Here is a 16,740-nt window from a genome sequence, read left to right as displayed (position 1 = left end):
GCTTCTGTATCTCCTTTCCCCCAAAGTCCCTTTAGGGAGCCATTTACTGTCCTCCACCTAATGCCAGCTCCAGGGAGTTCCTGCAAGTCCCCTGCACATTAGCAAAGTTCTGCCTATCAGAGGCTGTGGGGAGTCATGACTCAGGTGAGTGCAGCACTCCTACCTATGACCCAGGGTCTTATCTTATTTTAGTAATGAAGGCCTTTTCCTTCAGTTCCAGTGTTTCTTATTCAGGTGCAAAAGCTGAGGGTTAAGGGCTGTCCTAGCTACTTTCCTCCAGAAGCCAACTCACATGCGAGTGATTCCTTAAGACACGATCCTGAAAGAAAGAGGCAGTGGACTTGGAGGCAGGGGCAGGGAAAGTAAGGTGAAGAAACCAAGCATGTGTGTGATTTAAGGCCAATGTTTTCAGTGGCTTAAATGCTGCTATTCTGATGAGGAGGACCACGGATCTGGGCTTCCTTGTGGCTAATAGGAAAGGTCAGAGGGAATATGAGGATGGCAGCAGTGGGAAAACAGTAGAGGTCCGAGTGGAAAGAGGAGATTGAGATGGAAGGGCACTGCAGGGTGGCAGCCCCCATGGAAAAGAGAGGAAAGACCACACAGAGGTAGTGTCAGCTGTTGAGTGAACAAATGAGGAAGAGAACAATTAGTGGGAGATTTAGCCACAACAGATAATGAGCATAAGGTAGAAGTACATGGAATTACCATTGTTCCCTAAGCTTGAAGGCCAGGGAATCTGCATGCCAGTCTCCACTTGCCAAACAGCAGTTTTCTTTTGATAATCTTCTCCTTCAGGACACTTAAGCACTTCATCTTGCTACACACTGGATGCACGTGTGCGCCTGCTGCGGCGCCCTCACCTTCCAGCTTGGGAGGGTTCTTCATTCTGATGGAAGCATCCAGCTCTGAAGATAAAACCACAACCAACAGGATCCATTGTTAATCATGATTTACGAAGACTTACTCCTTCACCCAAGGAGGACATCAGGTACAGAAAGTGTCCAGGAACAAGAAAGGCCATCTGAAAGCCCATGGGTAGGTGAAGACAATGGGGATAGTTTTATATTTTCTTTTTTGCTGATCTTCCTTATACTACCCAGGATTGTTAAGTGTGCCACAGGGCAAACATGCTTCCGGATGCCAAAAATGAGCCAAGAAGAATAAAACGGATGACAACAGAAATTCCTAGGTAGAAAAGACAAAGGCAAGAAACTCCTACAGGATGCAGTTTGCACTGTTGGCTGGGAAGAGATGAAGCAAAGTCAAAATTGAAGGAAAACCTCATGAGAGAAAAGAAGTGGGGAAGTGTAAATTGGAAGGATTTTTAATGTGCATGAATATAGACTTCATATATATGTAAACACACTACATATGATATGTATATATAATTTAAATAAGACATAGACGATATGATAAAAATGGAAGAAGACTCACAAGTGAGTGTGTTTGTGATGGAATAAATGAGTGAAGGATTGGAGCTATTGAATGGGTCATTCTATTGGCTTCCTGATAAGTTGAACTTGGAAAACAAAATAGAAAAATAAGAAGAAGGAGCAAGAAGCTCTGTTTGGTGACAGGAACTAGGAGATATGAGCAGTGGGTGGGAGCCACAGTGTGGAGGGGTGTGAAAGTAAAGGGCATTAAAACTACCCTTTGCTGCAAAATCTGCTGTGAAGCCTGGGTTTATGCTCAGGACTCCGTGGGAGGTGAGCAGGAAACAGAGTGACCGAGCCAGTGAGGTTCAGTCTTGGCTGAGAATGTGGGAGGCCAAGCACAAGAAAAGGAGACACGAGAGGGAAGAGAAGACAAGAAACACCGCAAGACCTAGTGGCTCTTGTCAGGCTCTGCATCCCGGCCCTCCCTGGGCACTTTCCTTGAGACTCTCCATGCTGCCACAAGGCGTCTCCTTCTTATCTCACCTCTACCTGAGGACATGGGTCTCTCCTTATTCCTCAGATGAGGCCACAGCCTGAGGGATGAGCACCAGGTCGAGTCAGGGTCCAGGGGACGATGTGGAGAGCAATGGAGGGTAAGGATGAATACGTCCCAGATGAAATGGATGTGAGGGTCTGAAAGCTCTTTTAAGGAAATTTGAACAGATGTGGACCCAGAGGAGAGGAAAACTAGGAGACGGACATGGAGATGAGTGGAGAGAAGGACTTAAATGGAGTATCGTAAAAGGGACAGGTGGGTGCACTTCAGAAATGAGGGTAGCCCTTTATTCTAAAATGAAGGTACAATGAGGAAAATCAATTGGATATGAAAAGCAAACATGGGACTGAGTTGCAGGGCCAGTGTTTACACTCCTACTGAATGTTGCTAATACACTGTTACTGAGAGCACCCAACAGGAGTAAATCGCCTTGATGACACATGTTGAACGAAGAGGAAAACATTGCCAAGCTACCTTTCTGAGAAAGCAAGGGAAGATGGGGTCTAGAGAAAGGGTAGACCATAAAGCCTATGCTACCATAGAGGAAACAACCATTGTGCAATGATTTTGTAAGTGTTAAAGCACCAGAAAGACACAACGCTTAGATATTCTATATTCATAGTGGTTATCAAACAAATTTTAGTGAATCAGACACTCTGGACATTATGCTGTTTACAATTCCCAACAATCATGCAAAGGAGAGAATTTTTCAAGTGTTCAGATGAGGGACGAGAGAGGTAAATACCTAGGAAGATAAACAACGTGGCTCAGTTAAACAAGCAGGAATATGCAGAACCAGGGCCTGAGGCTGAGCTGCTCCTGAGGCCCAGGTTCTTGCTCACCTCATTCTGGTAGAGGGTCACAGGTTTCAACTGGGCCGACAGCGGGCATGGGAGAGGCCCTCTGCCTCCTTCACCCACAGCTGTGTGATGACCAGTACATGGACCAGAGCTTTCGAATCCCCTTTTCTTTCTTACCCAGAAAGAGTGGTCCTTGGTTTCCAGAATCAGGGTTGGTGGGAAAGCCCTGGGTGGTGGAAGAAAGACCAAGCATGGCTTTGCTGTCACCACAGTCAAAGTGCTGGTCCAGCTGCCGCTGCAGACAATTGGTCACGTGGGTGCTTTCCTGAAGCTGTGCTTGTGGAGTTTGCACCTCTGACCCTGGGAAACTCACAGGCCCCTGGTGACAGTCCACCCAGGGGTCACCTGAAAAGAAAGGAGGGTTCAGGACCAGTGGAAGCTTTTCCTTGCTAAGTCCTCTCTGGACACCCATTTCTACCGTCCTTGCCCATGAGTGAAACCACCCAGAAACCCAGACAACAAAGGCAGACATCGATGTGAAGAAGATGCCATATTTCTGGCTGTGACTGGGGTGGTGAGAAGGCAGGTGCCAGGCTGCAATTTCTTGAAATGAGAAATCAGACACTTGAGTCTAGAGGGTTTGGGTGACACAGGAGGTCAAGCCTCGTATTCTGTTCTTAGCCTCCGTCTTGTAACCTAGAGAAAAGGATCTAGACAAGCCTCTAGGCATGGGGGGAGAAAGAGTTGTTGATATCTGCCCACAGGAATAAAAGAACAGGGAGAGACATATGGCCTGAAGGCTTCAGGTACTACTAGAATTTGAGCTGAAAGAGAGAGTACACGCCAGACCCTTTTGAACTTCCTTGCTTGAAATTTTTGCCTCTGCTTTCACTCAACCATACATGTATATATAGAAGAAAATCTATTCCACATGGAGCAGACTGGGGGGTGCATGGTATTAGCAGCTAGGACTAGTGGAGAAGAGGTCTGAGACCCTCTTGGAAACACGCCTGTGTCTCTTTAGAGAGAGACACAATGTATACTCCTTCAATACACGTTCCTCCACTGGTGCCTGGACAGTGCTCCTAATGAAATCTGTTTCTATTTCTACTGTGAAATGAGGACATAGTCTCAGAACGCGGGCTAACCAAAGATATCAAGTACCCTCCTCAGGTCCAGGTCAGGCTCATGTGAGGTCACAGCCGCCAGGGCCTGCTCTACATTGCTGTGGGGCTCTCCTCTCACCTCCTGCTGATGCATCTGCACCCTCAACAAGGTTTGTTTAACTGTCTCTCATGGATCTCTTATCTCTTAAGTCTTCCAGACAGCATCTGTGTCTGACTCTCCTCAAAGATTCATCCAACCTCCTTCTAACTGTTTTCTCTGATTCAGTCCTCTCCACGCTCTCAAAGGTCACCTGTCTTATCACCCCCCAATCCTGTTTTATCACATGTTCCTCAGTTGATGGAAATTCATCCTCCCTTCTCTGCTCCACAGATCTAACCTCCTCACTCGCCTTTCCAGTGCTCCTGTCTTCTAGTCCCTCTTTCTTCTGCAACATCACTGCCCACAACTCCCTCTGCAAATCCTCCCAGGACTCAGGCTGGCCCCTTTCTGACCCCAGCCCTGCACCAGGAGCCTCTGCGAGCTTCCGGGGCTTTTTCCAAAAGCACTTCTCTCAGTCTGGTGTGCCCTTCATATTTCCATCAGGCAAAGTTCATTAATCATTCATCCTCCTATTTTAGGACACTTGATCAGATTTTAGGATAATTCATATTGGGTAAAGGGTAAATCCTCGTATAAAATTTGGTGTTTGAAAGAACTGTCAAAACTACATATCCCCTCATTCTCCAATGTTATTTTGAATCAATGTCTAGGATTGTTTTTAATTATCGTTGTGTAACTTCATCATCTAATTTTCTTTGTCTTTTCTTGAGAATGGGTTTTATTAGACCTATGCTTTGAGTATTCTTTCCATTGACAGAATATAAAATAACCGAACATTTTATCCAACATCAACAATTCTGCCCAATATTGTTAGTGTGGGGAAAGTCCTCCAATAGAAGATCAAGTTGTAATTTAAAAATCAGGTGTTTGTGTTGTTTCTGCAGGGTTTCTCCTTGTACAGAGAGGATGGGGTAGACCTGACTACTTGTACCCACATGGCTGCATAATAGCTATCCACACTGGACTCAGGTTATCATGAAACTCAAGACACAGGATGGATCCCTGTATAGTTTAGATATTCCATTCATCCATCTCAATCCATCTGTGGGGATTTGGCCTTTCCCGGCCCACTGTGTACAATGGACTCGCAGGACTGGGCCGTATCACTGACATCTCACTTCTGAGACACATGTCTGAGCCTCACTCATCCCCTTCACAGGAACCCACACCCGGCTGTCAGTGTTTCTGAGATAGAGCTCCACAGTTTTTTAATGGCTTCAGCACAGCCAAATTCAAGGTGTCCCTGGACCCATCGTGACAGCAGGTGACCTGGGGGCAGGAGGTGGGGACAGGTGTGGACTCTCACCCTGGCTGATTCTCCAGAGAGCCCCGTGGAGCTGTGGCTCCACCTGGAGGGGCTGGAGGAGCCGCTGGCTCTGCTCTCAGGACAGAGTGCACAGAGGGATAGGGAGCTGGCAGGTCTGAGTGAGGGACCACAGGGGTTCTCTGCAGCCCTCTGGCAACTTGATGTTGAAGATTAACATAGCTGCAAATCATTTGGTCGGGGCAAAGAGGAAAAGGTGAGCAACATCCTCTCTTAGTCACGGATGGTCCAACTACTGAGAGGAGAGGACACAGCCTGAGCCAGGGAGTCAGGCCCAGGAGAGGTCAGTGTCCCACCCGCCAGTGGCCAGGAGTCTGGGGCAAGTGAAGGGACCTTGCTGATCCTCAGCGCCCTCGGCTCCGCTATGAGACACCACAGGCACCTGAGAGGGTGCCTGGGAGGGCTGAATGGGGTGTAGTGCGCTTGGAGCTCACTTAGTAAGGAGCATGGCAGGCAACAGGGGCACAATAACTGTGTGTTCCCTTTCGGGTTTGCGAACTACTGTGATCCTGAGAAAGCCTTTGCTTCTCTGCTCCTCAGGGAAGAATGAGAAATAAGAAATCAAGATGATCTTATGAATCAAAGTCCTAACAATAAAAATACTTCTCCTAAAGAAAAAGTCAAAAAATAGCTCAAGAAGGATTTCATACTAGGTTTTCATTTCCATACCCTACGAACTGCTACCCAAGGGGACCTGGCTCATAAATTAGCTCAATACCCCTATCAGATACACAGGTTATGGATAGTTTCCATGCGGTTATGCCACTGAGATTGCATAAAACATTGAAACTATAACCCGCACGTGGAAGACTCCTTTTGGCTGCACAAAGGATGAAACACAAGGGTGTCTCTTGAGGATGGAACAACAGAGACAGATACTTGGCTTCATGGAAATGACAGGGCATAGGCAGATTTGATGTTCAGGAGCTAGTATCTAAATGCTTCAGAGGGAGCTTGGCAGCCCAGGGGTAAGAATCTAGAGCTGGGGAACAATAGAACATGCTACAAATATGGAGCAGATTGCAATCATGAATGAAAAGCCAGAGAACTTGCCAGAAACTTCAAGAAATAAAATTCGCAACAAAATGTCATGACTACAAGGATTCTTATCTTGATCAAAAGAGCTCTGTTACACAAATTCCTGCAGGTGAGACAGTGGTAGCTGAGATTCTGCCCTGATCCCTCCACTTGCCCTCTCTGGTCTGACGTGATACCAGAAGCCTGTGCTGATGAGATAAGTTCAGGTGACAGACGGCAGCCTGGGGCAAGAAGAATGCAAAGGCTCGAGATGCCTTTTAAAAATTGAAACTGAGAACACAGTTCTAATCAACCTGAGCCTAGGAACCTGTCTGGGAGTACTCACCGTTTACACCTAGATCCAAGAAATCTTCTCTTGTCTCTGTTGGGAAGGAGGCACTTCTATAAGGATGACAGGAACCTGTCAGATGATGGCCACTAGAAGCAGCCAGGTAACATTCATCCAGTGAGTCCGGCTGGACTTCATTCTCTTCTACCACGAGCTGATCCATACTGAGATTTGAGGGGTTGGGAGAGCAGATGGTTAAACAAGAGGGATTAGTCAACCTAGAGCCACAGCTGGTTTTGGTGGGAGGGTTAAGGGAGAGGTTGCAGAAAACAAATGGGGAGTCCCCTTAAAGGAGGTATAACAATCCCCCCCACCCACAACTCCCATCTGGGGTCTGAAGGCGCTTGCAAAGGGAAAGGGAGAGAGAGTGAAGGAGAGTGAGCATGAGATGCTCTGAGCACAGAGAAGAAATGAGCTCAGGAGGAAAATGAGCCACCCCAGGACACACAGTCATGTCACACACGTCCTCAGAACATAAAGGTGACTTCAAATACACCATAAGTTTTGTTGAAATTTACATGCTGCATCCAAATGAATACCAGCTCTGGCATCATAATGGACTCCTGGAAATCTTGTCTCCAAGACCAATATTTTTAATACTGCAATGTGACATGAATTTTTGTTTCCTAGATACTACCTTGTCATGAAATACCTGCCAAGGTCATAACACTAAAGACAGAGGCAGATAAGTATCGCATGCTGGTTTTCATAAGAAGGAGAGAACAGAGGAGTCCAAGAAATCCTGTGGCTGATCAGTAGCCCTGCTTCAACTGATTGCAAGTTACTATCATTGAGAGGGATTCATGAAGGGTGAAAACAGACAACCTTGTTCCAGGGACAATTTGTGGTTGTCTGAATGGAAGAAATAGGCATGTTCAGCGCTTTCTGATTCCCCTGCATGTGAGATGACCAAATGTCACCACTGATGTCAGACCCATGTTTCTCCATAGTTACCTAGAACAGATGATGTCTTGATCTTCCTTGTCCTCCAGATCAGCAAGATTTTCTGTGGATAAATTCAGACAAGTTGAGAAACACTTAGCAGATCTCATTGTGTAAATTAATAATCCACTGTCCAATACTGCCATGGGGACGACAATATCAGCACTGCGATGACAGGCTATTTAAGGAGGATATGCCAGATGCCTCAAGTTGGATCTCTCAGACTCTCCTTGGCTTGCTTTTCAGAGCCATCAGGCCAGATCTCCCTTCCCTGGTAGATTCTCACCACAGTATCCTCTTCCAAGTCTGAGTAAAAAGTTCAAGATTCATCTTCCCCACAGAGTCTGGGGAATAGCCCACAGCAATCGAGCAGAATATTGTCATACTCAGGCCTTTCTCATCATAAGCTGACTACTTTAGCAGAATGATGAGTGGAATGAACAAAACCTAGAATCACATGAATCCTAGTTGTTACACGGAACCTTCAGTCATTCATGGGGTGGGAAAATGCCAGGGCTCTGCCGTGCTTTGCAGAAACATACAAGCAAGGTGATGGGAGGGCTCTTTGCATCCTGGGGTCCAGATGCTTGGTTTGCTAAGACAAGCAATTTAGAGGAGACAGACACCGGGGATGACAGCAGTGACACCAGGGAAGCAACAAATCATTAAGGCTGTTAGCGCCTCTGGAAAGGCACAGAAATTCCAGGGACACTTGGGTATGGAGATGGGAGCATTGTGGGCAAGAAGAGACATTGCATTGGAGTCAGGAAAAAACAGTCATCTCCGGACACCTGCACACATACAAGTGAGTGAGTGTGTCACAATAGCCTTGAGCCATGACCTAACTTGGGGCCGGACCCGTAGGCTCCACCTGAATGAAGAAGACAGCATAGCTCCCAGACCCACCTGATGTCTGTACTTAAAACTCTACCACAGAGTCTCATCCAAATCACTGTCTACAGCGCTTCCAACAGGGATGACAAACCTCAGCACCCCAGAGGTGGGGACTACGAAGCGTACAGAGTCTACCTGGGCATATAGGTGGAGTTCTATCACAAGAAAATACTCACTGGTTACATCCCGAGCATAAGACACATCCACGTCCTCAGGTGAGAAGATGGCATTGCTCCGATAAGGCCAGAAGGAGTCTGACAGGTCAGGAAGAACTGAGTAAGTCAGGTAGTGTTCATCTAGAGAGTCCTGTGGGACTCCATTCTCTATCATCTGTGGCAGCTGTCTGTTGAACCTGGTGGGGAGGGACGGCAAAAGATTAAGCCAAGACTTATCAGAAACTGTACAGTCCTATCTGGTTTTGATGGAATGTTTGAGTGGTGAAGCCAAGGTTCTGATCCATGACAGGGAGAAAACTCTGTTTTGTGTGTGAGACACAGCGTGGTTTTACAGGGGCGGAAGAGAGAAAAAGCAGTAGGTGCTCAGTGGTCTGACCAAATAACAGGCTGATGAACAGACAGATTTCTCTGTGATGGTACAGTCACGCCTCACATACAGGGACACGGAGTAGTGGCTTTCACACTTCCACTTACATGGCATTGACATTACTATGACACACATGCCAGCATGCTAACACCAAACATATAGCAGATATGCATCTCACTCTAGAAACCACACCTGATATAAAAATTGAGTGCAAAAACATCACTCTGACTTAGTTCACCTGGGTCGACTGACTTGGGGTTGAAACTTGACCAGTAAATAAGAAATTGGAAACAATACAAGTACCACAGTGAAAGCAGAGAACATTATGAAAAAGAATAATAGTGGTGGGCAAAACTGACGACACAATATATTCAGCACTTTCTGTTTTTCCCCGCATCAGAGGTCTGCAGAGGTTATCACTGTACAGGAGCCCACAGATATTCAAAATTACCTCGGGGCCACAACCGCTGCTCCTTTCAGGTCATCGAGACCATTCTGGTTTTCTGCAAAGAAATTAACAGAAGAGTTATGTCAGGCAAATGCCTTTCCAAAACGCCCAATCCTGTGCCTATCTTCAGAATGTGGTAACAGGCTATTGAGACAGAAATAATCCAGGAGGCCCTAGAATGAGCCTCAGAAGAAGGCACTGGGTTTCCTTCTTGAGCCATTGGACAAATTTCCTTGATATGATATGTCATCGGCAGAGTATCCTGATCCCCAGTCTGTGCAAACAGCTAAATATATCCTTTTCCCCACAGTTCCTGGGGAACAACTTAATTATATCCTCAGCCTGCTATAATACTCAGGCTTTTTTCATCTGAAATGTTGTTTATTAATGGGATAAGTGATTTCACACTGAGATTAAATGGGAGTGGAATCCACACACCATCAAGTCAAATGAATCTCAAAGCTGCAAACAGAGGCCATTCATCAGGTTGGGAAGTTCCAGGGCCCTGTCTTCCCTCAGAGCTGCTGCTGCTGCTGCTAAGTCGCTTCAGTCGTGTCCGTCTGTGCGACCTCATAGACGGCAGACCACCAGGATCCCCCGTCGCTGGGATTCTCCAGGCAAGACACTGGAGGGGGTTGCCATTTCCTTCTCAATGCATGAAAGTGAAAAGTGAAAGTGAAGTCGCACAGTCGTGTCCCCATGGACTTCGCGACCCCATGGAGCCTACCAGGCTACTCCATCCATGGGATTTTCCAGGCAAGAGTACTGGAGTGGGTTCCCATTGCCTTTTCCGTTACCTCAGAGAAACATACCAAAAACTGACAGTGCGCATTACCTTCTGCTATCAGAAACTTCGAACAAGATAAGTCCAAGGAAAAGAGAGAGGCTATGGGTTGACAGACGTGAACGAAAGTCGTGACACCTCCAAAGAAATAAACAAGACTGCAAAAAGCCTTGGACAGGTGTAGGAACGCAGGGACATTACCCAGAAATGACAATTAAAGCATTTCCTGTGAGATAAGAGGTTCATTCAAAATTAGGAAGCCTTTGTACCTCCTGTGCCACAATTGCTAAGGTTCATGTGAGTCTGGCTGGACCACCTTGGGTAGAGCGGTTTACCCCAGGGACAACCATGACAGGGAACTTAGAAAAGTTCATTCATAGAATGTCTCATTTTAAATGCAACTATAGAGTCTGGTTCAAATCAGGCTTCAGTATGGAAGCATAGGGTCTATCAAACGGGATCATTCTCCCAGAGTAGACTAACAGATATATCGAAGACTACCTGGGAGACCAGTCGAAATTTCATCCTCTTCAGCATGAGAGCAACCACAGGCTCCATCCATGGCAGACTCCACATTCTCTTCATCAAATGCAAATTTTCCATCACTGGAAGGCTGGTTGCAGGCAGAACCTTCCTGGAGAGTGGAAGGTACTGAAACACATTCATCTTGGGATTGCTGGAACACCACCTTCTTTTCAACATCCAGCAAGTTCACGCTGTGTCAGGTGGAGAAGGGATGACAGAAAATTAAGAGGATTCGACCCCAAGCTATCTGGCTGGTTTTCATGACAGGCATTGAGTTTGCTCACAGAAAGCAAAAGAGCAGTCCCCTTAAGGAGGGAAGTAACTCCTCCTGATGTGGAGTGGAGTGTGGGTGCCATGGGGTAGGAGAGAGACAGCAGGTTCTCTGGGCACTGGGCACACAACCAGCGGTTGAAGGAGGAGATGGAATTTTCCCTACATGCTAACGTCACCACCCCCAGCACACACAGAAGGCAGGGACAGTGGTTCAGACTTTTCTGCACAGATTGTATTGATCTGGATATCCTGTGTCCAAGTGAACACAGCTTTTAAGAAGTTAAAGATGTGTTTGAGTTTGGACTCTATTCCATTCAATTTTAAAATATTTCTTGGCACAAATATAGCTTCAAGATCAGTTTTTCAGAGTTGGAGAAAAAGGAGGTATAGACTAGATATTCTGCCTTCAAGAACTATTTTTTTCAATATTTTGTTGTAATATGAATATCGTTCGATTTTCCTCCCTTGAAATCAAATATTTACCAACATGCTGATGCCAAACCAGTGTAAGACCCATAGTCTCTCACCCTACTTTACCCACTCAGGAGAAAACACACGAATACAGGAACTCCCAGGTTTAGTTATTTCACCTGGGACAACTCACTGTACATTACTAAACTTGAAGGATTGAAAAACTGAAACGCACAAACTTGTGAAACATAAATAGACAACACTACTAAAGAGATACTTGCTGCTGCATGAATAGATGAAAGAGTTATATAGAGTACTTTCTATTTTTCTCTGGATCTGAGGTCTCCTGCTGTCACCACTGACATTCACAGCCCACAGATTTTCAAATTACCTGGGAAATGAGAGCTCTTGTCCACTCACTTGCTTGTGATCGTTTTCATTGTCTAGTAGGAAATTCAGAGACAGCAGGTCATAAGAAGCAAATCAGATCTCACACATATCTACTCAGGAAACACATATACAACAGGGACCTTAATATTCTAATTGCAAGAACATAATTCTTTAGCAAAGATATTCTAGGACACTTAAGTCGTATGAGAATTAGACTGGACTGCTTCCAGACCCATCGAGGAAATTTGCTGATTGATCTGGTATCTCTCCCAACAGCCTTCGTTCTAAGTCTGTAGAAGCACTTAAAAATGTATTTTCCACAGAGATGCTAGAAAATGAGCTGAGTTATTTTCTAGAATTATTTCTATAGTGCTGCTTGGTCCCATCAGACTATGTGGTTGTTGATGGTTCAGAGGAATTTATGCTTGAGACTAGAGTGATGGGTGAATTGTGAAAGCGTTAGCCGCTCAATGGTGGCGGTCTCTTTGTGACCGCATGGACTATAGCCCACCAGGCTCCTCTCTGTCCATTGAATTCTCCACCCAAGAATACTAGAGTGGGTGCCATTCTCTTGTCCAGAGGATCTTCATGATACAGGGATTGAACCTGGGTCTCCTGCATTGCGGGCAGATTCTTTACCATCTGAGCCACCAGGGAAGCCCAGTGAAATCTATTAACCTTCAAATCAAAAAGAATCTTTGGTGCTACACAGAAACCATGACCATTTGAAGCTGGAGGAACTGCCAGAGCCCAGCCTTACTTCATGGAAACATCCAAGCAAGGCAATGGGACAGTTGTGTCTGTCTTGGTGTCAGATACCATCTTAGCTAAGACCTGCCAACATCGAGAAAAGGGAGACTGGGGCTGAGCGCAGTAAAACACATGATGGAAATCACCTCTCCTTATAAAGAGGCAAGTCTGTCATCACTTCTGGAGAGGCCACGAACATTGACAAAAATTTAACTCATTGCGGGGAACAACACACTGGCTCCAAACGAGTTCTGACAGACACCTCCTGTGGATTTCCAGCTGAGGTGGTTGAGAGTTGTCACAAGTGCTTTGTGTCAAATGCCTGATACTGGGGTCAGGGTGACAGAGACAAGCCCGGAGCCAAAAAATGAATGAGAGCTCCCTGACCCACCTGATGTCTGTACTTAAAACTCTACCACAGAGTCTCATCCAAATCACTGTCTACAACGCTTCCAACAGGGATGACAAACCTCAGCACCGCAGAGGTGGGGAGTACGAAGCGTACAGAGTCTACCTGGGCATATAGGTGGAGTTCTATCACAAGAAAATACTCACTGGTTACATCCCGAGCATAAGACACATCCACGTCCTCAGGTGAGAAGATGGCATTGCTCCGATAAGGCCAGAAGGAGTCTGACAGGTCAGGAAGAACTGAGTAAGTCAGGTAGTGTTCATCTAGAGAGTCCTGTGGGACTCCATTCTCTATCATCTGTGGCAGCTGTCTGTTGAACCTGGTGGGGAGGGACGGCAAAAGACTAAGCCAAGACTTATCAGAAACTGTACAGTCCTATCTGGTTTTGATGGAATGTTTGAGTGGTGAAGCCAAGGGTCTGATCCATGACAGGGAGAAAACTCTGTTTTGTGTGTGAGACACAGCGTGGTTTTACAGGGGCAGAAGAGAGAAAAAGCAGTAGGTGCTCAGTGGTCTGACCAAATAACAGGCTGATGAACAGACAGATTTCTCTGTGATGGTACAGTCACGCCTCACATACAGGGACACGGAGTAGTGGCTTTCACACTTCCAGTTACATGGCATTGACATTACTATGACACACATGCCAGCATGCTAACACCAAACATATAGCAGATATGCATCTCACTCTAGAAACCACACCTGATATAAAAATTGAGTGCAAAAAAATCACTCTGACTTAGTTCACCTGGGTCGACTGACTTGGGTTTGAAACTTGACCAGTAAATAAGAAATTGGAAACAGTACAAGTACCACAGTGAAAGCAGAGAACATTATGAAAAAGAATAATAGTGGTGGGCAAAACTGACGACACAATATATTCAGCACTTTCTGTCTTTCCCCGCATCAGAGGTCTGCAGAGGTTATCACTGTACAGGAGCCCACAGATATTCAAAATTACCTCGGGGCCCCAACCGCTGCTCCTTTCAGGTCATCGTGACCATTCTGGTTTTCTGCAAAGAAATTAACAGAAGAGTTATGTCAGGCAAATGCCTTTCCAAAATGCCCAATCCTGTGCCTATCTTCAGAATGTGGTAACAGGCTATTGAGACAGAAATAATCCAGGAGGCCCTAGAATGAGCCTCAGAAGAAGGCACTGGGTTTCCTTCTTGAGCCATTGGACAAATTTCCTTGATATGATATGTCATCGGCAGAGTATCCTGATCCCCAGTCTGTGCAAACAGCTAAATATATCCTTTTCCCCACAGTTCCTGGGGAACAACTTAATTATATCCTCAGCCTGCTATAATACTCAGGCTTTTTTCATCTGAAATGTTGTTTATTAATGGGATAAGTGATTTCACACTGAGATTAAATGGGAGTGGAATCCACACACCATCAAGTCAAATGAATCTCAAAGCTGCAAACAGAGGCCATTCATCAGGTTGGGAAGTTCCAGGGCCCTGTCTTCCCTCAGAGCTGCTGCTGCTGCTGCTAAGTCGCTTCAGTCGTGTCCGTCTGTGCGACCTCATAGACGGCAGACCACCAGGATCCCCCGTCGCTGGGATTCTCCAGGCAAGACACTGGAGGGGGTTGCCATTTCCTTCTCAACGCATGAAAGTGAAAAGTGAAAGTGAAGTCGCACAGTCGTGTCCCCATGGACTTCGCGACCCCATGGAGCCTACCAGGCTACTCCATCCATGGGATTTTCCAGGCAAGAGTACTGGAGTGGGTTCCCATTGCCTTTTCCGTTACCTCAGAGAAACATACCAAAAAATGACAGTGCGCATTACCTTCTGCTATCAGAAACTTCGAACAAGATAAGTCCAAGGAAAAGAGAGAGGCTATGGGTTGACAGACGTGAACGAAAGTCGTGACACCTCCAAAGAAATAAACAAGACTGCAAAAAGCCTTGGACAGGTGTAGGAACGCAGGGACATTACCCAGAAATGACAATTAAAGCATTTCCTGTGAGATAAGAGGTTCATTCAAAATTAGGAAGCCTTTGTACCTCCTGTGCCACAATTGCTAAGGTTCATGTGAGTCTGGCTGGACCACCTTGGGTAGAGCGGTTTACCCCAGGGACAACCATGACAGGGAACTTAGAAAAGTTCATTCATAGAATGTCTCATTTTAAATGCAACTATAGAGTCTGGTTCAAATCAGGCTTCAGTATGGAAGCATAGGGTCTATCAAACGGGATCATTCTCCCAGAGTAGACTAACAGATATATCGAAGACTACCTGGGAGACCAGTCGAAATTTCATCCTCTTCAGCATGAGAGCAACCACAGGCTCCATCCATGGCAGACTCCACATTCTCTTCATCAAATGCAAATTTTCCATCACTGGAAGGCTGGTTGCAGGCAGAACCTTCCTGGAGAGTGGAAGGTACTGAAACACATTCATCTTGGGATTGCTGGAACACCACCTTCTTTTCAACATCCAGCAAGTTCACGCTGTGTCAGGTGGAGAAGGGATGACAGAAAATTAAGAGGATTCGACCCCAAGCTATCTGGCTGGTTTTCATGACAGGCATTGAGTTTGCTCACAGAAAGCAAAAGAGCAGTCCCCTTAAGGAGGGAAGTAACTCCTCCTGATGTGGAGTGGAGTGTGGGTGCCATGGGGTAGGAGAGAGACAGCAGGTTCTCTGGGCACTGGGCACACAACCAGCGGTTGAAGGAGGAGATGGAATTTTCCCTACATGCTAACGTCACCACCCCCAGCACACACAGAAGGCAGGGACAGTGGTTCAGACTTTTCTGCACAGATTGTATTGATCTGGATATCCTGTGTCCAAGTGAACACAGCTTTTAAGAAGTTAAAGATGTGTTTGAGTTTGGACTCTATTCCATTCAATTTTAAAATATTTCTTGGCACAAATATAGCTTCAAGATCAGTTTTTCAGAGTTGGAGAAAAAGGAGGTATAGACTAGATATTCTGCCTTCAAGAACTATTTTTTTCAATATTTTGTTGTAATATGAATATCGTTCGATTTTCCTCCCTTGAAATCAAATATTTACCAACATGCTGATGCCAAACCAGTGTAAGACCCATAGGCTCTCACCCTACTTTACCCACTCAGGAGAAAACACACGAATACAGGAACTCCCAGGTTTAGTTATTTCACCTGGGACAACTCACTGTACATTACTAAACTTGAAGGATTGAAAAACTGAAACGCACAAACTTGTGAAACATAAATAGACAACACTACTAAAGAGATACTTGCTGCTGCATGAATAGATGAAAGAGTTATATAGAGTACTTTCTATTTTTCTCTGGATCTGAGGTCTCCTGCTGTCACCACTGACATTCACAGCCCACAGATTTTCAAATTACCTGGGAAATGAGAGCTCTTGTCCACTCACTTGCTTGTGATCGTTTTCATTGTCTAGTAGGAAATTCAGAGACAGCAGGTCATAAGAAGCAAATCAGATCTCACACATATCTACTCAGGAAACACATATACAACAGGGACCTTAATATTCTAATTGTAAGAACATAATTCTTTAGCAAAGATATTCTAGGACACTTAAGTCGTATGAGAATTAGACTGGACTGCTTCCAGACCCATCGAGGAAATTTGCTGATTGATCTGGTATCTCTCCCAACAGCCTTCGTTCTGAGTCTGTAGAAGCACTTAAAAATGTATTTTCCACAGAGATGCTAGAAAATGAGCTGAGTTATTTTCTAGAATTATTTCTATAGTGCTG

General features: G+C 45.6%; 1 protein-coding gene and 1 long non-coding RNA gene across 2 annotated transcripts in view; one reads left to right on the top strand and one right to left on the bottom strand.

Moving 5' to 3' along the window:
* The window catches only part of LOC145504747 (NBPF family member NBPF20-like), a 532,650-nt gene that overhangs the window by 4,368 nt on the left and 511,542 nt on the right, over positions 1 to 16,740 (bottom strand). The window contains exons 178-189 of the mRNA XM_081486053.1: positions 16,367 to 16,418; positions 15,268 to 15,482; positions 13,986 to 14,037; positions 13,168 to 13,343; positions 11,864 to 11,915; positions 10,765 to 10,979; positions 9,483 to 9,534; positions 8,665 to 8,840; positions 7,607 to 7,658; positions 6,650 to 6,816; positions 2,913 to 3,140; positions 709 to 908 (exon numbers count right to left, since the gene is read on the bottom strand). Coding sequence (XP_081342179.1) covers positions 718 to 908; positions 2,913 to 3,140; positions 6,650 to 6,816; positions 7,607 to 7,658; positions 8,665 to 8,840; positions 9,483 to 9,534; positions 10,765 to 10,979; positions 11,864 to 11,915; positions 13,168 to 13,343; positions 13,986 to 14,037; positions 15,268 to 15,482; positions 16,367 to 16,418 — 1,628 coding nt within the window. The 3' untranslated portion in view covers positions 709 to 717. The remainder of the gene's footprint in view (positions 1 to 708; positions 909 to 2,912; positions 3,141 to 6,649; positions 6,817 to 7,606; positions 7,659 to 8,664; positions 8,841 to 9,482; positions 9,535 to 10,764; positions 10,980 to 11,863; positions 11,916 to 13,167; positions 13,344 to 13,985; positions 14,038 to 15,267; positions 15,483 to 16,366; positions 16,419 to 16,740) is intronic.
* Positions 8,464 to 16,740, top strand: part of LOC145504770 (uncharacterized) — a 119,092-nt gene continuing 110,815 nt past the window's right edge. The window contains exon 1 of the long non-coding RNA XR_014052469.1: positions 8,464 to 8,703. This is a non-coding gene — a long non-coding RNA (uncharacterized LOC145504770). The remainder of the gene's footprint in view (positions 8,704 to 16,740) is intronic.

Source organism: Giraffa tippelskirchi, chromosome 5, assembly GCF_054371585.1.
Source record: "Giraffa tippelskirchi isolate mGirTip1 chromosome 5, T2T-mGirTip1v1.2.pri, whole genome shotgun sequence".
NCBI classification, from domain to species: domain Eukaryota; kingdom Metazoa; phylum Chordata; class Mammalia; order Artiodactyla; family Giraffidae; genus Giraffa; species Giraffa tippelskirchi.
Note: the sequence above shows the minus strand (reverse complement) of the source record. Positions and strands in the feature narration are given on the sequence as shown.